At 49.9% G+C, this 24513-nt stretch overlaps 7 protein-coding genes across 7 annotated transcripts; 4 read left to right on the top strand and 3 right to left on the bottom strand.

Annotated features, from left to right (window-relative positions):
- Positions 1-562: 562 nt before the first annotated feature.
- Positions 563-2892, bottom strand: N7525_001488 (dynamin family protein; the record flags this gene model as incomplete). The annotated part of the gene is made up of 4 exons (XM_061211920.1): positions 563-896; positions 958-1790; positions 1843-2448; positions 2506-2892. 4 exons carry the CDS (start codon positions 2890-2892, stop codon positions 563-565), a joined length of 2160 nt encoding a protein of 719 aa, XP_061071146.1.
- Positions 2893-3950: 1058 nt separating this feature from the next.
- N7525_001487 (uncharacterized protein) lies at positions 3951-4385 on the top strand (the record flags this gene model as incomplete). Its single annotated transcript, XM_002557864.1, has 1 exon — positions 3951-4385. The coding sequence occupies one exon, from the start codon at positions 3951-3953 to the stop codon at positions 4383-4385; it is 435 nt and encodes a 144-aa protein (XP_002557910.1).
- A 1699-nt stretch (positions 4386-6084) lies between these two features.
- N7525_001486 (uncharacterized protein) lies at positions 6085-7494 on the top strand (the record flags this gene model as incomplete). Its single annotated transcript, XM_002557866.1, has 1 exon — positions 6085-7494. The coding sequence occupies one exon, from the start codon at positions 6085-6087 to the stop codon at positions 7492-7494; it is 1410 nt and encodes a 469-aa protein (XP_002557912.1).
- Positions 7495-8685: 1191 nt separating this feature from the next.
- On the top strand, positions 8686-11775 carry N7525_001485 (uncharacterized protein; the record flags this gene model as incomplete). The annotated part of the gene is made up of 3 exons (XM_002557867.1): positions 8686-8919; positions 8991-9089; positions 9184-11775. 3 exons carry the CDS (start codon positions 8686-8688, stop codon positions 11773-11775), a joined length of 2925 nt encoding a protein of 974 aa, XP_002557913.1.
- Positions 11776-13420: 1645 nt separating this feature from the next.
- On the bottom strand, positions 13421-15423 carry N7525_001484 (NADP(+)-dependent, decarboxylating phosphogluconate dehydrogenase; the record flags this gene model as incomplete). Its single annotated transcript, XM_061211919.1, has 5 exons — positions 13421-13861; positions 13921-14349; positions 14405-14856; positions 14918-15054; positions 15407-15423. 5 exons carry the CDS (start codon positions 15421-15423, stop codon positions 13421-13423), a joined length of 1476 nt encoding a protein of 491 aa, XP_061071145.1.
- Positions 15424-16494: 1071 nt separating this feature from the next.
- On the top strand, positions 16495-17541 carry N7525_001483 (RNP domain protein; the record flags this gene model as incomplete). The annotated part of the gene is made up of 1 exon (XM_002557869.1): positions 16495-17541. One exon carries the CDS (start codon positions 16495-16497, stop codon positions 17539-17541), a length of 1047 nt encoding a protein of 348 aa, XP_002557915.1.
- Positions 17542-19779: 2238 nt separating this feature from the next.
- N7525_001482 (uncharacterized protein) lies at positions 19780-24429 on the bottom strand (the record flags this gene model as incomplete). Its single annotated transcript, XM_061211918.1, has 5 exons — positions 19780-20417; positions 20472-21122; positions 21170-23986; positions 24047-24332; positions 24388-24429. The coding sequence occupies 5 exons, from the start codon at positions 24427-24429 to the stop codon at positions 19780-19782; spliced, it is 4434 nt and encodes a 1477-aa protein (XP_061071144.1).
- Between the last annotated feature and the right edge of the window lie 84 nt (positions 24430-24513).

Genomic DNA, 24513 nt, shown 5'->3' with positions numbered 1-24513 from the left:
ATATCGGACACGGGTCATCTCGGGCTTGTCCCACTGCTCTAAATGCGTCGAAGCTTGTTTTAAATGAAGGATTTAGATATCTAAGGGCGCACAATGTTCAATGTTTATAACCAAGTATAGGTGTGATACAACTATAGAAAGACCCTCACTTGACTAAGTCGAGAGAATGGGCTTTCAAATCTTTATATTACCCAAGTCATAGACTGAGAAAATCCTCTCCCAACCTGTAATTTGTTACCAGATTCCAAATTAGAATGTATTCACAGCGTCCTAAGTAGTGGGGGGTAAAGAAGCCGATGAAGCCACCCATACTAGAGGAGTCCGTGTTATGTGCCTACATGGACGCTATCTCCGTCCGTGCATTTACTCTGACCAATAACGACGCGCACGTCCCTCCATGCCCCCGGACGAGAGGCGAGGATCATCCAGGGCAGAGCCCGTGGGGAAGTGATAGGATGATGCATCCTTATGTATGTACTATGTTGTATGCATGACATTCCATTTCATTCCGATTTCATGTAGAATTGTCCGGTGACATACGTCCGTACCACACAGACCAGATCTACATCATAATCTTTCGGCCAGTTTCCAAGTCCTGGATCCCTTTTTTCAGCTGCACTCGTCGCCGACTCAGCCTCGCATTCTCCCCCGCAATCTCCATCAGCTGGTCTTCCGCCAGATCCGCAACAAACTGGGGCGAGAAGAGTCCAGGTGGCTTGCGTGGTCCGGTAAGCAGGCAGTACCCGGTAGCTTGCATGCAGATGCTGTCGATGAACCGCTTGGATGCCACTGCGTAGTAGGCCGCCAGAATATCATGGATGTAACGAACCGTTTGTTGGATGTTGCTCATCGGGACTTTTTCCTTGCCCTTTACAATCTCATACTGCTCCTGGTGGCTGGTAAAATAGTTTTAGTATAGTATCCTCCCCAGAGATCGAATGGATTAGTCGAACACACCTTCTCTTTTGAGCTATGTCGAGAGTTTGTTGAAATTTGTCGTCCAAAGTCATCAGATTCATGCGCTCGACCTCGAGAATCATCTGGGCCTGGTCCATCGCTGCCCTGTATCTCTTGGACAGTTCATCGACGAGAACATTCAGTAACTTGTCGCGGATTTGCTCGTCCGGGCAGATGGATAGGAGGACTTTGAGGATGAATGTGTGCATGATATCAATCACATCGCTGACATATCCGAGTGCAAGTTCCGTCCATTTGTCTGATTGCTTGTTCATTATGGTGCACAGTAGAGCTGTCTGGAATGTTCCCAACTCGAATCCGCGGGAAGCACGATATTGGTCCTCAATCCATGCGAGGATGCTACCACCTCTTGGCTTCCTTACGTTGACTTGTTCGTGAAGAATACCATCAATGGCGCCACTGTGCTCTGACGTATTCATGTTCTTACGAACAGGGATTCCATCCGCCTCCTCATCGTCATCGTCATCGCTATCATCGCCGCTACCTGATTCAGGCTCAGGTACAGGTCCAACTCCTGCGTGTAATGCTGGTGCCCAATTGAGAAACTGATACTCGAATCCATATTCTTCCATGTCGGACTTGAAAACGTCCATGCGGTTTCGGACTATTGTTGCAAGTCGAGTATCTTCGTCTTTTTCAAACAGTTCATGTGTGCCATACGAAGTTGCCATAGCCTGCGAGACAATGTTTTGAAACTTCACTATAATGTCGAGTAGAAAGTTTCTCTGCTGCTCTGGGGTACTTCGCTCGATACCAAGAGCAGAAAGATCCTGCTTCATTGCCTTCAACTTTCGGCCAACTTCGGCGCGCATCTGCACATATAGTTAGCCAAAGTTTGCGAATCAGGTAGTAAAATGACATGACATGCCTTGGGAAACTCTCGAGAATTTGGGTGGTTTGCACTTCTTGCAGGCGGATCTTGAGGGAAGCAATGCCAACTTTGTCTTTCGGAAGGTTGTTCCACGGGTGAGCTTCACGGAAGAACTGGCTCTCGACCTCATCTCGATTGGAGTCCTGGTCAAGCAGCTGCTGTTGACCGGCATTACGAACAACAATCCAGCCAAGCTTCAAGGAAGAGGTTTTGCCTTCCACCAAGTCGATGACCTTGTCCTCGGCACCCTTGTCTACCAGATCGGGTTTGGTAAACACACCCTGTGTGCGACTTCCCTCGGGATCGCACTCACGCGCCATCTCCAAAATCTCTTGTGTGGCTATGTCCACATTTGCGGGGATCACGGTCAGCATGATAGAACGAGGGTTGCGCATGTAGCTGAGGACCATGTCCTTCACCAGGTCCATATCTTGCTTGGTAGTGAGACCATGTGTGGTGTTCTTAAAGATGCCCGGGACATCAATGATGCTCAAATTATCTTCTTCGGGGCCACAGATGTCTAGCCGGAAGACGTCTAGGGTAAAAGTAGGCTTGGAACTTTCCTCCCTGGAGCGGGACAGACCCATGGTCTCGTGAACCTACAGATACCAGTTAGTAAAAGGGACAGCTAACATTCTTCAAGTAGCGGAGCTTACTTCACGCATTGTACTAGCGAAGGATTCAGAATCGAGAGACTCCATATGGGTTGCTTTCCATGCTCCAAGACGAGAAGCATGCTCCGCGGGCTTGCCGTATGCTGGAACAATAGAGGCACTGATACTTCTCTTTGTGTCAGCCCTGGTGCGCCGAAAGATGATATGAGTAGCAAATCGTGTGCACAGCCCACTGTCTCTGGGAAAGGGCAACTTGGTGAGGCCCTCGAGAACAGAGCTTTTCCCACTAGATTGGTCTCCCACAACAACAAGCTGCGGCAAGTTGACATATCCAGCAAGGTTACAAGCAAGGAGCTGGTCGATCTTGTCCAGTAGTACTGGGTCACCGAGCCCTTGGCTAGGCAACTTCAGGGTCGACACAACAGCCATGTCAGTATTTGTGACTGTATGGTAAGGGAAGGAGAGAAGGGGGAAAGAGAGAGAATGTGATATGACAACGAGAAAATATTTGTTGGTGGCTACGATACTGGAGATGGAGGGGAAAATCGGGAAGAAGAAAGGTCATAATGCATCTATGGAAACGAGGCTGTATATGAAGCCTCCGAGAATGGCAAACGAGACAAACTAGGCAAATGCTAAGTCTGCACAGAGACAAACTCATCTCATGTATGTCAACAATATTCCTACATAATCTTCCAAAGTTGGACTATTCGGGAGGCGTTCCAATGGTCTTAATCCCATCCTCTTTACCAGCCTGTTAAGGCCCCAATTTCGATGGAGTCTCATCCTTCTCGTTCCTTGACTTGGGAATTGGCTCCTATCGAATTGCTATATTCTCTGCGCTCGATCTTCCCCGTTTCTCTTCAAACATCCCTCTGCTTTCCATCACCAATTCTCGTTAATCACACGCTGAATTGTTTGCGTTCCATAATGGAATTGAGTGCTAGAGGCAGACTATGTATCCATGAGAACTAGGACATTCAGGCTCGGGGGATCCCAATTTGTCTCCCTAGCATCGTACGTGTTCATCAAATGATCCTCTACATCACTGCTACCAGAAAGCCATCTGATGGCAAAATCCCCTAGCTGTCCAACTACCCATCTACTAGTTCAAAGAACTACTTCTTGTTCCTTTCAGGTCTCATTGGGATTCAGGGCAATCTTACTCACGCAGTTCTTCCTCCAATTCCAGCATAAAGCATCATCATTATACTTTACTCTATGATAGTAAATTAAGATGTAGCGGGTTTCTTTGTTAATAGGAAAAGCCATTGTAGCAGCAAAAGTTCTTTGAGGTTTTTCTCTTTGTTACAAACACATCGTATTTCAGGTCAGTATATAAACCCCCTCTCCACATCCAGGCTGTAATAACTTGGCGGTATAACCAAGAGAGCATTCTCCCTTGAAAGGCAACATACTATACAGCTGAATGTCATCTTCCCCTGCCAAAGCAGTCCTCAACCCTATCCACTCCACTAACCGGTGAAATGCGCGTGCAGGCAAGTCCCTTCGTAACCCGCAATCACCATATTCCGGATCCGCGCGACGATGGTGAGGGTTATTGCTGGGTCAGTGTTATACTCCTACCGGAAGCGAAGAATGGCACCCACAGTGACGAAGCTATTATGCTATTCGTAATTCAGAAGTGCAAATACGGTCAAACCGCCATGACCCATCAGCCACTGCATGGGCTGGGCGACCACTGTATCTCGTTGCCAGTTAAGTGGGATACACCTAGGCAAGATCTACGTACAGTTCGGGACCAGGCTGTGGCTCTTGCAACCTGGTGGCTTGTTCAAATCCGTGAAAATAGGGTTACTATTGACCAGAAGATGGTCTTCGACGACCGCACCATTGAAGGATTCAAAAACATGTTGGATATGGTCCCTCCTGAATGGGAAAAACCTGGGTATTCTGATTAAAGCAAATATCACGCGGGTTGTTCTTATAGTATTTATTTTGCGGTAGACTCCGGGGAGCTTAGCAAGATGGAAGATGCGAAGCAGTTTTATATTTATCGATTCCAGCCAGGGTACTCAATGTGTCAGAACATCAGATGGTTTGAATGTTTGAATCAATTTACCATGGCCCTTCCAAGGTTCTATGTCCCAGCGTGTTTTTCGTCAGTGGATTCTATCGATCTTCTTGAGACTACACTTGGTCAGTACACTTTTTTCTTTTCTTCCTCTAACCCCTGAAGAGGGTTTCTACAACTTAGGTGATCTATAAAAAGCCAGCTCCGGGGCTTTCCATTGTAGGGAGAGGGAGAACTGGCCTTCACTCTAAAAACAATCTGGCAAACTTAGGCGTAGACCCGAATAATGGTGAGACCACATATTTGTTCAGAACCCGCACAAGAACTTAGGCACCGCGTTAGTCTAGCGTCCGCAGCAGTTTAGAAGGATTCCCAGGATGAACAACTGTGGGGCTAAACTAACGCATCCCCTAGGCCATCCATTATCCTAAGGTCTGGTTGAAACATATTAACTGAAGGGAGAAATTATAAGATAGAATAGAAGTTGCACTAATCAAATGCAATAAATAGAATATGCCTGGAATATCAATGAAAGAAGATATGGAGGGTGCCGGGAGGGTGTCCACCGCTATTGGCGAAAATGGCACTCATGGACTCGAGATATGTACATCAAGACGGGTATATTGTCAATTAGGGCTTTGGGACAATGCATAGTATATCCTCCTCTCTGATCTCCGCTCCTACCAATCGGTCCTATATCCTATTACAAATCTCACTTCTGCCTAGCCTTCACTTACTAGGTAAAAAGGGAAAGTGTGTCATCTGCTCCCCAGCATCCGTCCATAGAGCCCACCTTAACACGAATGAAGCCGAATAATGCAACCGAAGTCCTTTCATGTGAAGTGCCAATATACACCTAGCGACAGCATTTATGCAAGAAACTGCTTCTTGCAAGATCTTCCCCCGCATTATGAGGGGTAACGCTAAGACAATGTTGGCTTAGAGCGCCTATGAACAACCAATTGCGGACGGACGGAGTATGGATACGCAATATGGGGATTAACGTGCGTATTCGGACCCGAGGCGTATCCACTACGTATCCCAATATGTATTGCAGAAGGGGGTTCCTCCGATATAATGTCTCAGTAATCAGCCTCGGATATTGCATCCACACTGCCGTTTATGCATCCCAAAGGTGAACAACGGAGAAAATCTATGTGGGGTCGGCGCCGATCTTCCTGTCCGAAAAATTTGAAAATTTGTTGGGCCCCAACGTTCATCGGGAAGGGTTTGAAGAAAAAAAGATGAAGACATGAGTTTAGCTGATAAGTTTATTTTGCTGATCGCTCTGTGGAATGTGTATATACTTCTGTGGGCAAAGTATATAGGACTAATATCATATCAACAGGGAGATCTGCAGGGCATCGGACAGATCATGTATTGCCCCAAATGGGTTCTACACGGAGTTCTCTCCATCGTCCGGGGCCGTGTGATCGCCGCATTATTTGCCAGCCTCGGTTGTGGATATCAATCACATTCTCAGGAACAATCTTGGAATGTATGGATCGTCCCACGTGTATAATATGAAGATTACCCCCTTTCCCCATGCAGCATCGCAGCCGTGACTCTGCTATATAGAGCAGAAAATGGCATTGTCCCTTGTGCGCATGATGCGCCTTGCCCTGGTTGGTCTGGTGGCATTCACTTCAACTGTCTCAGCACTACCTGCACCTCCAGTCCCTCGCAGCACGGTTCTGGCTCCTGATGCTGATCCGTTCTATCAGCCGCCTGCTGGCTTCGCATCTGAGGCACCTGGGACAATCCTGAGCCAACGCGACATCACTGCTGCGTTCTTCGGTCTCATCCCAATTGACGTGGAAGCCTATCAGCTGCTTTACCGCACGACTGCAGTCAATGGCTCGGCCATTGCAACAGTTACGACGGTGTTCAAGCCGAAGAACGCGAAGCTAGATCGTTTCGTTTCCTTTGCCACGGCCTACGATAGCTCTGCGACGAAATGTCAGCCTAGCTATGCCTACCAGCTTGGTGCGCCACAGGACAGTTTGATCGCTTCGGTCGAGCTATTAATCATTGAGATCTATCTTGCTCTTGGGTACACCGTCGCTTCTCCCGACTATGAGGGACCGGAGGCTGCATTTGGACCTGGTCGTCTCGCGGGTATGGGTGTCTTGGATGGTATTCGTGCCGTGGAGAGCTTCAAGACCTTAGGTCTCGACGATAACCCCATGGTTGTCGGCATGGGCTATTCAGGCGGCGCCATTGCTACCGGCTGGGCAGCCTCTCTGCAGCCCAAGTACGCGTCAGAGCTGAACATCAAGGGCTGGGTGCAGGGTGGAACTCCCTCAAACGTCACCGGCACGATGTATCAGCTTGATAATACAGCCTTCAGTGGCTTGCTGCCCCCAGCTATTGCTGGTCTCTCAAAGTCAACCGCCTACGGTGCCGAGCTGGCCCCTTTCATTAGCGAGGTCATAACGGCCGAAGGCCAAAAGATACTGGACTCTACTCTTTCTGAATGCGCCCCTGCGAACCTCTTGGCGTTCTTCGAGCGGTCAATCTTTGAAACTAGCTTCCAAACGATGGGTGAGGATTTCATCTTCGACCCGATCGTTCAGTCTGTGTTGAAGCAGAACAACATGGCTGCCAACAAGGAGGAGACACCGACGGCGCCAACCTTTGTGTACCATGCTACAAACGACGAGGTCATCCCTTACGCAGATGCTGAAAAGATGGTTAATTCCTGGTGCGACTGGGGTGCGAACGTCAAGTTTACCACTTATGCCAGCGGTGGTCATGCTACTACCGAAATCATTGCCATTCTGGATGTCATCAATTTTGTCAAGGATGCATTTGCTGGCACGACCAAGAGTGGCTGCACTGAGAATACTGAGCTTGTCAGTATCCTCAACCCGATTGCTCTTGGTGTGGAGCTTGAGCCTATCCTGGTGAAGCTCGTTGATGCGCTGTTCAATCTTGGTGAACAGGACTCAAAGATCAAGAGCGACCCCGTTGGAGTGCTCAACACTCGTCTTTAAGCGAATGTTGATATTTACTACCATTGGACATAATGAGCGTTGAGGGATTGAGCCGCAACCTTTGTATAAGTTTTTGATCTGCATATATGCACATAGTTGTATAATTCGCTCTCCCACCATCTCTTTGTTTATTTTGGTCAGATTATGGGATCCTTTGTCTATGGGTTATATAACTTTTTCTTTCAATATATAATGTTTATGATTAACAATGGAGATGCCAGACTCCTACATACAACGTAGTCACCAGTTGATCTAATGATCCATGAAGTTATGACGTTGGATCAGATAACCGTGTAACATGTCAAAAGAGAATATGGGGAAATCTTGGAGATATATAGTACATCTAGTACGTACATCTACTTATAGTACTCCAGTATGAATGATATCATCATCAGCTGCCTATAACTCCAGGGGTATATATACAGATGTAGATATTTTGATATCACGCCTTGTAAGTCGTGATCAGGTGCTTATCTTTCCAGGGTACCTTGCCCGGCTACGGCGATCCTTGCGACCGTGCATAACACCCGGCTTGTACAACAGATCTCTAGTAGGTAAAAGTGTAGGAGAGATATATGTCTAAGAGTAAAAAGAAGCATAGGAGAGAATATCAAGAATATCAAGAATATAGGCAGCAAACCCCCCGTGTTTGCATCATCTGTGTGGCGTTCTAGGCTGACTAGGACACTCGAGACCTGTCGAGTCACCGGATGTGCGTCACAGAACTATCTTCGTTATCACACCCCTTCTCTCTGGCCTTTCTCCGCATCCATCGTGTTTCTCATTTCTTTCTTACGGCCTTTCTTATATTTCTTTCACCTTTCTATCGCCTCACACGGCGAGTTCATCTAACTGCATTTACCCGTGCGGAGAAGCTCTAGACTTGCTCCGAAGGTCCCAGGCCGGAGTCACCCCCAGACCACATGCTGGGCGTCCATTGTCTTATCGTGAATCATTCAGCGTCTCAGATCCAGGAACATCCTTAGAAGATTATCATCCTCCTCCCCTGTTAGCATGGCCCTCAGTCCTGGAAGCATCGCTGCCCGATTGCGTTCCTGATAACAGATTCCGGCGGTGATAACACTCATACCCAGCACTCCTTTGGGCTCCATCAGGGTAATACACTTCTTTCCTCTTGCTCGCATGCGTCTTGGTGGCCGCTAACCACGCGCTCGCAATTAGCCGCCCACCATGCATCAACATCCCCGATCATCGGTGCCGTCTCCGGCGCCAAACTTCCCACCCAGACCGACAGCTCGGGACGACCGCAGAGAACAGGAAGCTGCCCCGAGCTCCCCAACCGTCGATATGGGGTCTAATTCTGCCAGGGGGTTAGGGATAGAGCCGGGACCTCAGCCGTCCGAGCAGGGGAGGAATGCGGCACTGGGCAGGGAGGCCCTGACCCGGTTAAATCAGATAATATCGGTATCGTCATTCAGATCGTCCCTCCAATGGGCTTGTCAGGGTGGCTTATTGATGGCTAATATCTTTCTCAGAACTACCACACAAAAGCCGCTTTGATTATCCTTCATTCACGAGTTGCACTGCCTCCCTCCTTTAATAAGGGCTCCGAGTCCCCTAGAGTTAACCGCTGGGTATGTTTCCATCTCATGGTCGGATTTACGATGCTTTGGGGGAAAGTCAAGCATCTAAAAGTAGCAGGTGCTAACTCTATTTGTTTTGCTTCAGTTCAACGTGGAATTAGATGATACAGATGTCCTTCGGGAACCCCTGCGACCTTGGAGAACATGCGATGCAACAGACAATCGACCACCACCCCTCGTTATCGAAACATACCTAGACACAAAGGGCCTCACAAATAATCAAAGTTTGGTGATTCTGGATGAGAATGGGAAGCGTTGGGATGTGCGCGAGTCGCTCGCGGCGCTTCAGGGCGCCCGTGCTAAGCCATACCAATCGGAAAATGACGAGATTATCCTGGAGCGGTGGAGAATCGAGTTGGGAGAGTCCTCAAGCAGGCTTCCGGCAGATTTGGGCTCTATATTGCCGACTGTGTATAAGAAAAGCATTGTGCTCTTCCGATCCTTATTCACCTACTCCAAGTTCTTGCCCGCATGGAGATTCTCTAAACGCAACAAAAAGTTGCGGCAGAGTCCAGCTCTCCAGATCAAGTACCGTGTGGTAGATGGGAGCGTTGCTCGTGATGACCTTTCACTGGATCACTTGACAGCCCCTTTGAGTGAGGGAAGCGAAAAAGTGGTGGACACCTACAGCTTTGGGGTCACAGAGTCGCCCGCAGGTCCCTTTTCAGTTCAAGTCACGTATCGGACGAATTGCGACTTCCGCGTTGACGACTCGGAAGCGCTGCTGAGCTCGCGGTTTATGGGTGCTGACGACGAGATCTTTCGTCCATCGTTGCCTTCAGATGATGTCAACCGCCCAAATCCTGAAATCGGTTCTGTGCCAGTGGAGAGAAAGGCAGTTGAGAACCCAGATTGCACACGTGCATATGGCAGTCTCTCGACTTTCCATCAGGTTGGCCCAACAACAGGTGCCAGTCCTATATCAACACTTCGTGCAATGAGAGATTCGGGCGCGGGGTCTCCTTCCCCGACAGACTCACCCAAGAGACTCCTCCCTCCTGCCAAAGTCGTTCCTTCAGGACGTGCCGGGCAGATTGCTGGTGAAGGTGGAAGCTCGAATTTCCAACGCCGCCCTTCCGTTTCATTCCAGCCCTTCAAAGCTCCCCCTCTTTCTGCTTCCCCGGCTTTAGCAGACTCTCCGTTGGGAATGTCTCCCCGCAACATGTCTTCACGCATCCCCACAGGAACATCTGCCGATTCACGCGTTATGCCGCCCCCTTCTTCTGCCGCTTCAGCACGCAGACCTACAACCATTGCATCTGAACAAGCTATATCATCCTCTAATTCCGCATCCCCCAAACCTGCTCCGATCTCCCGGTACAGCAGCTCCTTCAGCCACCGACGAGGCCGCCTTTCTGCAGGCGCAAATAGACTGGAAGACGACAACTCCAGTGGCCGAGCGAGCGCGACGTCATCCAATGCACAGCCTGGGTCCGGCCTACTCACGGAAGCTACAGGCACGAGTGCAGAGTCCATTCAAGCAGATGATGAGAATATCTCCGAATTTTTGAAGATGCTTGATTCGAAGAAGGACTTGATGAACTCATCTACATCTGCGTCTATTCAGCCTGGCCCTAGCACCACCGCAGCAGCTCTTGCTCGCTTCCGCGGTATGCGAGACTCCAACGCCGCGTTGTCCGACTCAATGTCACAGTCTATGCACATGCATCGCTCGTCCATTTCTTCGAGCAAGCAATTGTCGGGTGTCCCACCGATGGTTGCAGGTACCTCCATCTCCACGGCTTCTTCCCCGGGGAAACCCATGTCCCCCCACACCCCTCATACTCCCCACACTCCTGCTATCCGCTCTCGTCTGAGCTCGAACAGCGTTGCTGATGACATTGAGACCGATCACCACTCAAGACTCCCTCGCATACACCACGACCCGCCGCTGGAAGAACATTCTAGTGCAGAAAATACGCGAGCGCCTTCTTCTACTGCAGGTGCTATTGACATCCCAACATCACCGAGGATATTCAATCCTGCTTACCGCCGCTCGAGCTCCGCAGCCGTGCGCCGGCCTATTGTTACAAGCGACGACGACGAGATCTTCCCATTCGGCATTCGCAGTCTCAGCCTGGGGGCTGATGAGTCCGCAAACGCTACGCTGGGTGCCACCCAACAGCAGAACGAGTCCCAGAAAGACCAACAATCACCGGCCGAGGACCGAAGCGGTCCGTCGGTCTCTACAACGGGTCCGTATCGGGACAGTGCATCCCTCCGCGGGCAAATGTCTGGACCAACCAGCGCTTCAGCCTCCTCCAACCCCCATGTCTACCAGCCCCGGTTCGCCAGCTCCCGCGGCCGCGGCTACTCAGGTGGGCATTCACTCAGCTCAGCATCCAGCAGTCTCGCCCGAGGCGCCAACCTCACCCCGCACTTAGCAGAGCGCGACCAGGACCGCGATGGCAACGCCAGCGGAAGCAACAGCGGCAACTCCACGCTGGAAATCCGTCGCGGTTCTGGGCAGCGGCCAAGCACGGGTCGGACGCTGTCTGGACAAGCGCCCGAAGACGACGAGCCCCTCCTCTTCGCTATGAGCGACTTTGGCGCCTCGCGGCGTAGCCTGGATGAAGGTAGACATGGGAACCATGGTGGGACTGAATCGGCCGCTGGGTCCCGGCGTGGTAGTGGGAGACGGGGAGCAGGGCTCCCGGGCTTCCATGTTTGGTCGTGAAGTATGAATTTGATGTTTTATTTTTGGTTTTATATCCTATCTTAACTTCTTAGGTCTCTCACTCCTCCCTGACCTACCGCTCAGACTTCATCTTTCTTAGGCAATTGGGCCTCCATTTCGATTCTTGATTCTTTTGCTTTTAAACCATTTCTTACTTGCGCGGTTGGCTGATTTCATAGACTGAACACTCCAATCACAGATTGATTACTGCGATGTGCATAGAGATTGGGTCTTGTTATTGTTTTGTTTGGCGTCTTTGTTTCTTTCTTTCCTCTTACTTCCTCCTTCACTTTCACTTTCACTTCACTTCACTTCACTTCACTTCACCTTTGAGGTTGTGGGATTGCTTTGCTCATTTAGCATACTCCCTGCATGATTGATACGACTTGATGGTTTCTTGGGACCCTTTTCTCCCTACGACTATATGATTCTTGATCTATTTGATGATATTGGTGGTTCCTACTTGGTAGAGTTAAATTACTATTAAAAAAAATTGAAACACTTTGGATTTGCCGAGATGAAATTGCACGAGAGACAAGATTGCAAGTATAACAGCCGATAAAACACGAACGGAGCCACCGTCGTCACGTATGAGTACCTGCGGCGGCGAGCACGATGAGGACCCTCCACGCGCAGGGCCCCATGGATCCAGATTAAGTTGGACGTAGCCATGGGGCCCTGGGCGATGGTGGGAAGGGAAGGAGAAAGGGGAAGGGGAAGAAGAAGAATTGTCGGGCTTTTATAGGCCCCCAATGGGATATTGACGCAGCTAGAGAGACCGCCAGGGAGTAAACAGACATCCATATAGACTTAGATCTAGCTATTGATACGGAAAGACAGCTTTGTCTATATGCATGGCTCTAGGGTAGGCTATTGTAAGACCTCTGCGGTTAACATATAATGAAGTTCAGATTACTCTCACTTTCCTAACGAATTGATCAGCTCATTATATACTCTTTCACATTTATCCATACGAACGTCATATAGTAAGTCAGCGCAGCTTCATGGAGTTGCAAGGATTTGGTAAAGATTAATGCAACCTAGGTAACATCTCGACAGAAATGGGCCCAAAGAGATCCCGAGAACCTCCGAGATAGTCCCGAGGCCTAAGATGGCCTGGCCTGGCAGTAACAGACAGCCATTGCCTCAAAAGACCAATGTCAGATTGTCTATCCCAACCAACCCCAAGTTACGGGAAACAAGGGAGATATCGAAAGACCACCAGGGTAACCGGCAGAAAGGGCACGCCAATGGAATAACCCAACGTTCCCTCTGTCAGAATTAAAAGTTCCTTAGTTACTACACAAAGCTCCACGGGACGCTGTTATTACAGACTCTCCACCTCCAATTCAGCGACGGAAAAGAGCGATCGTGGGTGGCAAGTTTCATGGGCTCCTCAAGTATTGTCGTAGCAATGTCTAGTCTCCCCTAGGATCAGTATAATCCTCCTTTGGTTCGAACACGCACTTTATACCTGATATTGGCTTGTGGATAGAGACACATAAATCATAGATAGGAAACAGATACACACGCAGAAGAAAAAAACAAGTGACTTCGTTACGGATCATGGGCATTCCATGAAGACATCTAAATACATTGAACATCCAAATTTTTTACCCTTCTAGCAGACCTCAACTTAACTCGCTTATGCGATGTAGGTCGAGGCCGACACGTCACCACCACGGCCGGTCCAGTTAACGTGGATATCCTTGCCCTCGGGGAAGGTCTCGTTAGCGTTCTCGGGCTTGATGCGGAAAGTGTGGGCACCGAAGTAGTCACGCTGGGCCTGGAGCAGGTTGGCGGGCAGGTTCTTGGAGCGGTAGCCGTCGTAGAAGCTGAGGGCAGTGGAGAAGGCCGGAGCGGGGATACCCCACAGAGCGGTCTTGCTGATCACGTTACGCCAGCCGTTCTGGGCGTTGTTAATGGCCTTCTTGAAGAAGTCATCGAACAACAGGTTCTCGAGGTCGGGGTTGTTGCGGTAGGCGTTGGTAATATCCTTAAGGAAGACAGAGCGGATGATGCAACCACCGCGCCACATGAGGGCAATAGAAGGCTTGTTCAGCTTCCAGTTGTACTCCTTGGCGGCCTATATTAGGGACGAGGGTTAGAAAGTGACTATCAGTAAAATCTGACAAGAAAACTTACGTTCTGGATGAGCATGAAGCCCTGGGCGTAGGAGATAATCTTGGAAGCGTACAGGGCCTGCTCAAGGTCGTCGACGAAAGCCTGCTTGTCGCCCTCGAACTTGGGAGTAGGACCGCTCAGAATCTCGCAGGCACGGCCACGCTCGTCCTTGAGAGCACTGAGGCAGCGGGAGAAGACAGCCTCACCGATCAGGGTGACGGGCATGCCGAGGTCCAGAGCGTTGATGGCGGTCCACTTGCCGGTACCCTTCTGGCCAGCCTTGTCGAGGATCTTGTCAACAAGGGGAGTGCCATCGTTGTCGTTGTAGTAGAGGATATCACGGGTGATCTCAATCAGGAAGGAGTCAAGAACACCGGTGTTCCACTTGGCGAAAACATCACCGATCTCCTTGGAGGAGAGGCCGAGACCGCGCTTCAGGATATCGTAGGCCTAAATGATGTGAGTGGTGGCTCGAGAAGATTTTGCAGCTTGAGAGAAGCCTTACCTCGCAGATCAGCTGCATGTCACCGTACTCAATACCGTTGTGGACCATCTTGACGTAGTGACCGGCACCCTCGTCACCGACCCAGTCGCAGCAGGCCTCACCGTCGCTCTTGGCGGAGATGCTCTGGAAGATGTCCTTGATGTGGGGCCAGGCGTCCTCGTTACCACCGGGCATGAGAGAGGGTCCGTAACGGGCACCCTCCTCACCACCGGAGACACCGCTACCGACGAAGTTGATGCCCTTGCTGGTGAGGTACTGGGTGCGGCGGTTGCTGTCGGGGAAGTGGGAGTTACCACCGTCAATGATGATATCACCCTTCTCGAGGAAAGGCAGAAGGGACTCGATGAAGTCATCGACGGGCTTGCCGGCCATGACAAGGAGCATGATACGACGGGGGCGCTTGAGCTTGGCGCAGAACTCCTGGATGGAGTGAGCACCGACAATGGACTTGCCTGTCGTATAGTGAGCAATCTTGCGAGGGGAATGGATCGTGTTATTCTGTGTAGAGCTTACCCTTGGCCTCGTTCTCCAGGAAGCGGTCAACCTTGGCGGTGGTACGGTTGTAAGCGCAAACGGTGAATCCGTGATCAGCGACGTTCAGGATCAGGTTCTGGCCCATAACGGCCAGACCAATGAGGCCGAAATCAGCACTGGGAGCAGGGTGCGCCGGAGCGCCGACATTGATGCCGGCGAGACGGGCGCTATCGTCAGCGATCAATGTCTCTCGTCAACAGCTGGGTAAAAATCACAATGGGAACGAAAAGAAAAGGAAATCCGTGCGCTTCCGGGGAAAAAGGAGAGGCACGCAATAGCTCCACTGGTATCATCTTGCGGAAGCTTCTATATGAATTGGGTCTTCCAAATAGAGCTGCTGCATGATGTCTGAGCAGCATTGAAGATCCATGCGCTCTGTTATCACTGCAAGATGCAGGATGTAACCACTGGGCTGGGATACGGGATGCTGGAATTGGTGAAGTGGGGGGAAGACAGTGGATAACTTACACAGCCTGGTCAGCCATGACGATTAGATGTGAGATATTGGGGGTATTGAGTAGAGAAAAGATGAATCTAGAGAAGAAAGGAAGATGAAGAAGAAGAGGAGGGGAAGAAGAAGAAGTAGGCCGGCTGACGGAGCAACTCTTCCGTCATCTTGGTGGGACATACCGGCGGGGGTACCATGTACCAGCGTTATTCTTACTGTCTCCGGTGTAGCGCCAAGTATTAGGTACAGGAGCAGAGTCGTCCGGTATCAACCCACTCGGGTTCTGTTAGAATTTGGAAAGCATTATCCGATCCGGTTTCAATTCCCTATATGCTACTAGATGCTACCGATTTTCCCTTTTAACATATAGCATGTATGTGATTGACATTGCAGCTTTTACTGTGTACGATAGCGGGGCATGGAGGGGTAACTTGAACTGAAGAACTGTATATAATATGCCTAGGTAGATAGTAACTACGGAGAGTACTAGGTATCAAGGTAGAAAATGATGAAGTAGAAGATCAACCGAATATCCATGTAACTCCATCGAAACCGTCCGAATTAACCATCCCACCTTGTCCACGCATCGGTGAACTGTTCTGGCAGAGCTGCGACGGAGAAATCACTTACCGATGAGTTCATAACCGGCGCATGCGCTAGGCTGCTTTGGGACTAGGGTGGGGGTTGCAGCTCCGGCAGCGGCAATGACTAAGCATATGCTTATGTCATTGCTGAGTCAGGAAAGCTTGATCGAGTCATGTGACACAGCCATCGCCAACGGCCTCGCCAGCGCATTGAGAGACGGGAAAAAAAAAGGCATCTCTTATCTCTTCTCTGATCTTTTCATCAAGCATTTGCGATCCAGTGGAGTCTTGAAGACGCGCATCTTTTTAGCTCCCCCGGCTTCTTACTGTGATCATTTGCAAGCCGCGCGACGTTTCGCCTCTTGCAAGTGCTCACTCATCCTTCGGGTGCCTCTCAAGCGCGACGTCTGGCGAATGACTGCGGCGTCAGTCAGGCCCTGAAGGTACGTTGCGGTTGCTACTCTGCATCTAGCATTTCTGTCGCATTTCATTCCTCTCTCCCTATTTTGAATATCCCATTCATCATGCCCCTTCCGCCTCCTCCAGGTCTCAACCAAACTCCCTCGTCACTTCCGCCCCGCCCACCTCCATCCTCCAACACCGCGCAGCCTTCCACCGCCAATCCTGCAAGCCATGGTGTTAGAACTCGACCAACTGGCTACAGCGCCTTCACGGCGTTCCAACCGCGCGCGGTAGCCTCCAGTTTACCGCATCGTGCCAATACCCACTCGGTCTCGAATCCCCCAGTCTCTGGGTACGCAACCCCCGCCAACAGCTACGTCAACCACTATCAACAGCCCCAGGCATACCAGAGTGCGCCTTCCTACTATGGACAACCTCAATATGCTGAAAACACATACGGCCCGACTGTTCCACACATTGCGAACCCGTTCGGACCTACCCCCAACCAGGCCAACACAGGGTTCCCACAGAGTGGCAACGCCCCCGGCTTGGATGCAGAGACTGAAGCTCAAATTGCGCAGTGGCAGAGCGCCTACAACAAACCCAGTGAAGACCCCAAGAACCAAGCCAATCACCCTGGCTCAGGTGTGAACACAGGAGCTGGAACCCCAGCTGGTACTCCTGCCCCGCAGTCCCAGCCACAAAAAACAGTCGTTCGTTCTGGTGGTGGTGAGACATGGACCGACCCGACCCTATTAGAATGGGACCCGTCACATTTCCGCCTTTTTGTGGGTAACCTCGCAGGCGAAGTGACTGATGAGTCCCTGCTGAAGGCATTTTCTCGCTACCCATCGGTCCAGAAAGCGCGTGTCATTCGAGAGAAGCGAACCCAGAAGAGCAAAGGGTACGGCTTTGTCAGCTTTAGTGGGAGTGATGACTATTTCAGAGCGGGAAAAGATATGGAAGGAAAGTACATTGGTTCGCACCCAATCCAACTGCGCCGAGCAGTGACCGAGGTTCGCCCAGCTTCGAACCCCAGGAATGGAAAGAAACAAGGCAAAGGCAAGGGTCCTAAGGGGAATACCGCCGGTGGAGCAGGTGGAAAAGTGAAGCAGGACGGTATCAAAAAGCCAGCCAAAACCAAGGGAGGGTTGAAGATTCTGGGCTAAGTCTATGGATGCGACCGGTTCATGTAAAGAAATGTACTTTACATGGCAGAACTAATGATGATTCTTCTCTGTTACTACCTGTACTATTACTGAATCTGAAATGGTATCAAATCAGTCTGCTTCGTTCTCGAGTCAATTCCCATGTGTTGATGGTCTGGATCACGTGAGTATATTTGTGGCCTCAGGTTTTGCATCCTCATCTCTATTGCGTAGACTTGCACTTCTAAACTACTAGCTATATGCCATTGATGATCTTTGGAATACATTGCTTTGGTCAATTATCTCTGCCCATAATATACGTATAATGTACGGAGTATTCTGAGTACCTAGCCACAGTATGTGGTTAGTACATTGACATTGAGTTCCCCAGCCCCTCTAAAAGCACATGGCTGGGAAAAAAAGGTCCTGTTTAAAACCCATTCACATTCCAGCCGATAAAATTCCCTCTAAACTTTTCTTTCTCACATTCTTCCGATCTATAATCTTGCTTTCCTCCAAAAAAGGAGAGTTGTTGCGAAAAGACCCAGCCCGACGAGGCTGTATACTTCCGTATACAAATCCCACCCAAACGCATTGCTGCCCACCTGTACACGGCCTACCACCTCAACCCCCACGCCTTGTTTGGCTTTCATATATCCTCCTATCGGCTTGACAGCAATCTCAGCTCTCTACCATCCCAAATACTATCACGATCTGCTGATCGTCTCCACCCAATATGGTCCAACGCAACATCACCATCGCGATCATCATCATCATCATCTTTATTCTTCTTGCAATCGCTGGTTTTGCTATTTGGGCGGTAAATAACCATGTCTCATTGTTCTCCAAGAAGAAGGAGTCTGATGCGGAGAGTGGAGAAGGGTGACAAGGCAGGGTAGCAGCCGCAATCACTGCACCCTTGACCTGGACCTTGACCTTGGGCTCTCTCGGCCTCGCTGTACAAGCATTGATTGCCCCCTTTTTGGAACACATACAGACGATCACGCAAACATCTACGACCATATTTTCTGCGACACGATACCCTTTCTATTGCAATTCGATCCTATCTGCCACGGCGACGAGCTGCGTTACGAGTCTTTTACGTTGAAACACGCCTTTTATGTACAATCTTTGCCGATTGGAAGCAATCAGTACTTATGCTTGCTTTCGTTGTACCTTTTCTTTCTTTTTCTTGGGGTTTTTGGGTGCGGAGTTGGAAGGTTTTTGCTGGGTCTTCCCTTTCTTGGATGTACTTTGTTGATCTCATTTGATGCACATTCTTCCCTTTTTTGAGCTTTGTGGTGCATATTCCGTTGATGGTTTGGAAATATCTTAAGTTGACAAAGTCTCCGGACAATATCGATCTATCTATCATCTTTTAAAAGCTGTATAACCCTCGGAAGAAGTGTGTAGTTACTCCGGTAACTTTATGAAGCGTATTTGTTCTACTAGGGCTTTCCTATCTGAGCTACTGCCGCTTTTGTGAGGCTATATCCAGATCACAGCTACTCCGTTTTCTATATCGACACACATAGATGGAACTCATGTACCAATTCAACTTGGATTCACACATTCGCCCCTACGCCCTCATAGCCTCGGGCGTATCCCCTTCCAATGCGAGTAGGTCTGGTGGAAGTCATGTGGTGTTATAAAGTGGGCGACCTGGAAGAGCAGGTAGAACCTAGGAATGGACTGTGAGTTGCGAGTGAGTCGATAGATTGCTGCTCATTTGCAGTTTAAAAGTGGCTGAAATGATAACGGCTTTTTCCTTTCTCTCGGTAAGAGGACTGATGACAGGGGCCTTCGGAGGTGCCTAAAACAATTCGATTTGACAGAAATATGGCATACGACAGATGTACGTACACCTCCTTCTGCATGGACAGCACTAGCCTAATAGCATACATGTACATATTCTGAATTCGAAGTCCGTAGGTACTCGTTTGCGGGGTGCACCCATATCAGTGTCAGTGAGCAAAAAGCAGCAAGGCCTCAGCACGAAAACAGAAGGGTGGAGGAATCTACTACATCGGTAGAATGGCGGATATAAAGAGATCCATTGATATCGTGAGAAATGATTCGAAACTCCTCAATACTTTGACAGTCATGTGCAATAAAATGGAATCCAAATGCACTGCCTCCAGGGGTATACATATCTACCCAAACTATGTGATAAAACATCTCATCCACCAAAAAGCCGTAACATGCACAAGATCCCAAGTAGACAGAGAACCATAACGCCCCAGTAATAAGATATTTCGCTCAAAAAACATAACTCAGAAGCTCTTGTGCGCGAAGAGCGGTGGCGACATGCCAAGGCAGTGTGTTGTTCTGCACACTGCATATGCCCTTGGCCCGGGCAAGACTGCCCAGGTCCCGATACATACTTAGAGTATCTTTCAGGACGCTGTCGTGGGACGGGGGAGGACGCGGGGAATAGATGAGATTGACGGTGAATGCAAACACTCCGTCCCCATCAGTAGCGCCCTTACGGCGGAGGAGATACCCGCTGGATAGGGCGGGTCGGAATTCGGTGAGGTGTGGAGAGCTGTTGAGTCGGTGTGACAGGATGGCTAGCCAGGAATCGTCGCAGATGTCAGTGAGGACTGCTTCTGAGTCTGTTTCAAGTGACACGTCCGTTGGCGTGGGTGCGTTGTAGGTGGCTGGACCAGCGCTGGTTGGCGTGGGTGCATTGCCTGATTGTTCCGGGGATGCAACGCTGGCACTTGGGTTAGGGGTCGAGACAGGGGTAGACGAAGACAATATGTTCAGCATGGCCATTGATATGGGTGGAACTGGTGGCTCGAGGATCAAGTCGGGAACAGTGTTGACAGCCAGGATGGTCAATTCCAAGGACCCAGGTTTTACCTTGTTGTGCTGGTCTGCTAGGGTAGCCCACGCTGTGAATGTGTTAGCGACTTGCCCTTGATATCAGAGAAAATAAGAAGCAGTACCTTCAACCTCATCCGTCTCCATGGGCTCGGTGGTCGCCAGCTGAACTTTCCATCGTGCTTGGAACTTATCCATGATGTGTTTTGTCGTAGCCCAAATTTCATTCCTTACCTCGGAAACCGGTCTGGCACCACTCAACTGACGATACCGCAGGCAGTAAGACATGGTTCTTTGTATAGAACCTGGTAAATCAGACCATGCCACCGATATCCAGCGTTGGTCAAGACTTCTCGAATATGCAATGTGAAGACTTCGCCCATCTTGAAGCGGCGAGGATCTTTCAGGGGCAAGTCGGAAACCAATGGCCCTCGGGAGAGCGTCGGCCAGAAGCATCGGTGGCGCGCAGAGCAGAGGGCTCATGTCCACATCATTTGAGCGACAGCGACTGTAGACCTCTAGGGCCAAATTCAAATAGTCCATCTGGGGAGGAATAACCATCGTCTCGCTCGACGTGATGAACTCCAGCGGGATTATTTGCAGAACAAGCTCGCTGGCAATTCGAGTCTGTCTTCGTTCGGAACCGGCTATCAATTGCTGGGAAAGGTGCCAGAAGGCGGAACAAATGTCTGCTAGTGCTGCAGCGTGCGTAAACGGGTTGATGATATAGACAACATGGTTATCGGCGGTCGCCGGGGATTGTGAGAGCTCTGAGCCTTGAGAATTGTTAGTAAAGTACACAACCGTCAGAGAAAACACATACCAAGCTGTTCGCACGTTCTCTTCAATACCTGCATCATAGATTCATAGCTAGATGTTTCAGATTTCCATGGCTTCAGCCCCTCTTCAAATGCTACAGAATCGTCGCCTCTGGTATGGATCCCAAGACCGCAACTTTGGTAGAGAAGACCAAACCGTCTTAAGAACATATCTGCTGCTTTCGACGCAGCTTGTGGGTGTATACAATACGCAGAGATGTTCTTTGGTCCATGAGCAGGCTCGAGACCAAACGTCTCCCAAAAGGATATAGCAGGGGGAAGAGCCTCTAAGTATTCTTTTCCTCGACGCACACGTATGTGGGGCGCCGATAACTTTGAAATGAAGCTTCTTGGGGTGTCTTTGGGCGGCGGCGGGTGTTGTGGTGGTTGCTGTTGCGGTTGGTTCGCAACAAATTCATCTTGTAATGATGTGTATCTTTTGAAGTCCAGTTTCGAGGATTCGCCCAAGAACGTGGTGTCATCGAGAGCTTGCAGTGGCAAAGACTCGCTCTCAAGATCAAAAAGACCAATTTCCCCATCAAGTGGATGCTTGAGGGAGGACTGCGTGATCTGGTCAACCAGAAGTTGGGCAATTTCAAGTTGGCCTTCACGGCGAGGAAGTACAGGGAGTTGTTGAGGTGGAGAAGCAGAGAAGTAACCGGCTAACGTCCAATCGGAAAAATTGGCTAGAAAATTACCGAGGAACGTAGAGTTCTCGGCGGCGTATGCGGGACTTGCTTCTGCGCCAGGCAGTGACTTCTCTTGGGATGCAACTGACATTATATCAGATTCGGAAGGGACTCGTTTCCGCTTCAAAGATGGCATTGAGGGCATGGCTGCCGGCGTCGGAACATGCTCCGACACGATCTCAATACTGTCCTCGCTGCTGTCACTGCTCACCGAGGCTGATCGTTGACCATTTTCTGACTGAACAAGAGATAGACTGGTCTTGCTACGTTCTTTAGAGCCAGGTGCGTTGGCGCTGCTTCGGCCACGGTGAGGAATACCAATCGTGGGTATGGCAGATGTCTGATTTGACGTGTCCAACGAGCCACCACTGGAGAACCAGAATTTGCCAGCTGCTCCGTACTTCTGATCCCAATCACCAAGTTTCTTTTCGAATGCCACTGGGTGGTAATGCCCTTGTCCCCGGTTATCTGTAGGCTGTCGGTGATTGTCTGCCTCGGGGCCCGGGAACAAGATCTTCTTCACTTCGATTGGGCTCAAGGGCGGGCTGATTGTTTGACCTGCACGATCGGTAGACGAACGAGCTGGTTCTTCAGAGGCCATAGGCCCTTTTGGTAACTGTGGGGCGTCGTGGTGTACCGGAGAGGCGTGTGCCTCATGTGTTTCGACATGAGTTGGGATTGCCTGTGGCTGGTTGCGGGATGGCTCTGCGTCGACCATGGCCTCAGCCTCCAATTCGCTCTGAGGATGGGATACTTCAAGAACTTCATCTACATCCTCCACACGAGAGTCGCCCTCCATGTCATCGAAATCAGGGTCATCGAAAAAGCTGAAGTCCGCATCGGTAATACCTTTCGATCCAAAATCCCTTTCGTTCATTTCCCCAAAGAGATCTTCTTCGTCGCTTTCATCATATCGGCCAGTGCCAACTCCAACGCCACTGTTCTGAACTGGTGATATATCAGACCCTGGTTCATTTCTTGAACTTCGTTGCGTTGCATGCGGTAGTCCGAAGTCAGAATCATCGACAAAAGCCTCAGAAGGGTTTGGGTTGTTCAATCCGACTGCTGCAGCTCCATCTGGGGGAGTTGGATAGACAAGATTCGTGCTTTGCAAATCAGGATATTGCGCAATCCGGGATAAACTCTCTATGCTTTCCAGGGGTTCGACCTTGGGTGGCGACGGCATTCCTTGGTCTTTTGGTTGTAGGTCTTGGGTGGTAGGGGTGTTTTGAGCAGTATGGGGAATATGATCTAGCTTGAGAGAGTCCGCCATTGTGGACCATCGCTCTGCAAAATCTAGGGGTTCGTCAAGAAGTGAATTTTGAGCCCCGAAAGAGATATTTGATGAGCTAGCCCTTTTGAAGCAAAATCTCGCTGGCCACAGCATGCGTTTTAGTGGTAGTGCAGATTGACCATCATCGCTCTGTCGCCATGCTTCCCCAGCAAGCCTCGCGAAAAATGGCTCCCAAACCTCCACTTCAACCCAGGGTTCTTCATCAATCGAGTAAACATGCAACCCAAAATTCCGCAGCCACTGCACAACATCCAATTTCCACTGTACTCTTTTTGCAGACAGATTGCCAGGGGGCGGGTAGCCCAGAGAAGGAGCGGTTGGCGAGTCAACATTAGCCGTGACAAGTTTAGCGATAGTTCCATTCGGACATAGCCAAAGATCAATTCCAGGCTGCACGTCGATCAATTCGGCAATGTCCTCGCGTGGTCCACACAGTCGCGTTATGCCTGTTTGGGATATAGTCTGGGCGGAAACGGTTATTGTACCACCCATAGTTAACTGGATGTTGAGTGTAGTCAAGCAAGAAGTAGAGAGAATGCTGTCATTGTTGATATGGGGGCTTTCGTATCCTGATTTTTCGACAGCAGTGAAAAGGGTGCGTGACCCAAGAGGTAGAGCAGCATGGTGTCGAATCAACTGGAGGCCAATTGAGCCAGTGACGGCAGATATAAAAGAAGCGTAAATGGCCGCAGAACTGCTGTAACCATCTTGCCGGCGAGAAGATGGTTGGCTCTGATGTGGCCGTGGCTGCCCAGCGGGTTGGGTACCGTGCTGACTCTGATTGTCGGACGACAGCCCTTTCACCAAGTCCACCGAGGAGACACTTCCCAGTGCAGAGACTATTGTAAAAAAAAATTAACAAGGCCCAAAATAACTACACGGGCTGCTCATAGACATACCTTTCAAGGTTGTTGTGCCAACGACGATCTTATTTGAATCTGCGTCACTTCCCCTCACATACAAAGGTTTCAGACTTTCGAACTCGGGAGTGGGGGAGAACACCCAAAGCCCTAGGCGTCTTGGACACGAGGCTAGGCAATTCAACCCTCTCAGTCGAGCCTCCAGATCTTTGAGACGACTCAAGTGCTTGAGAATAGTGTAGCCATTGGCGGGGCTCTCCTGTGGATTATTTGCGATACCAGCTTCTTCTGTGTATATTCTCCAGTAAATATGGGAGAATCCATCCTGAGATGACGCGTCAGTATGCGCGCAAATATACTGTGAATATTACGATACTCACAATAAGATGTATGTTGGTGTTTGCGCCGCCAGGGAAGTCCATAATTCAACGGTCGCGGACAGCCCCGGAAGCATTTAAAGATAGAAAATATTTTGATGGCTGACTCTGGAAGTCATTTCCAATCGC

Source organism: Penicillium rubens (genome assembly GCF_028828025.1).
Source record: "Penicillium rubens strain IBT 27055 chromosome Unknown utg000001l_segment0_segment0, whole genome shotgun sequence".
NCBI lineage: Eukaryota > Fungi > Ascomycota > Eurotiomycetes > Eurotiales > Aspergillaceae > Penicillium > Penicillium rubens.
The sequence above is the reverse complement of the archived record's forward strand: the minus strand, read 5'-3'. Positions and strand labels throughout refer to the sequence as shown.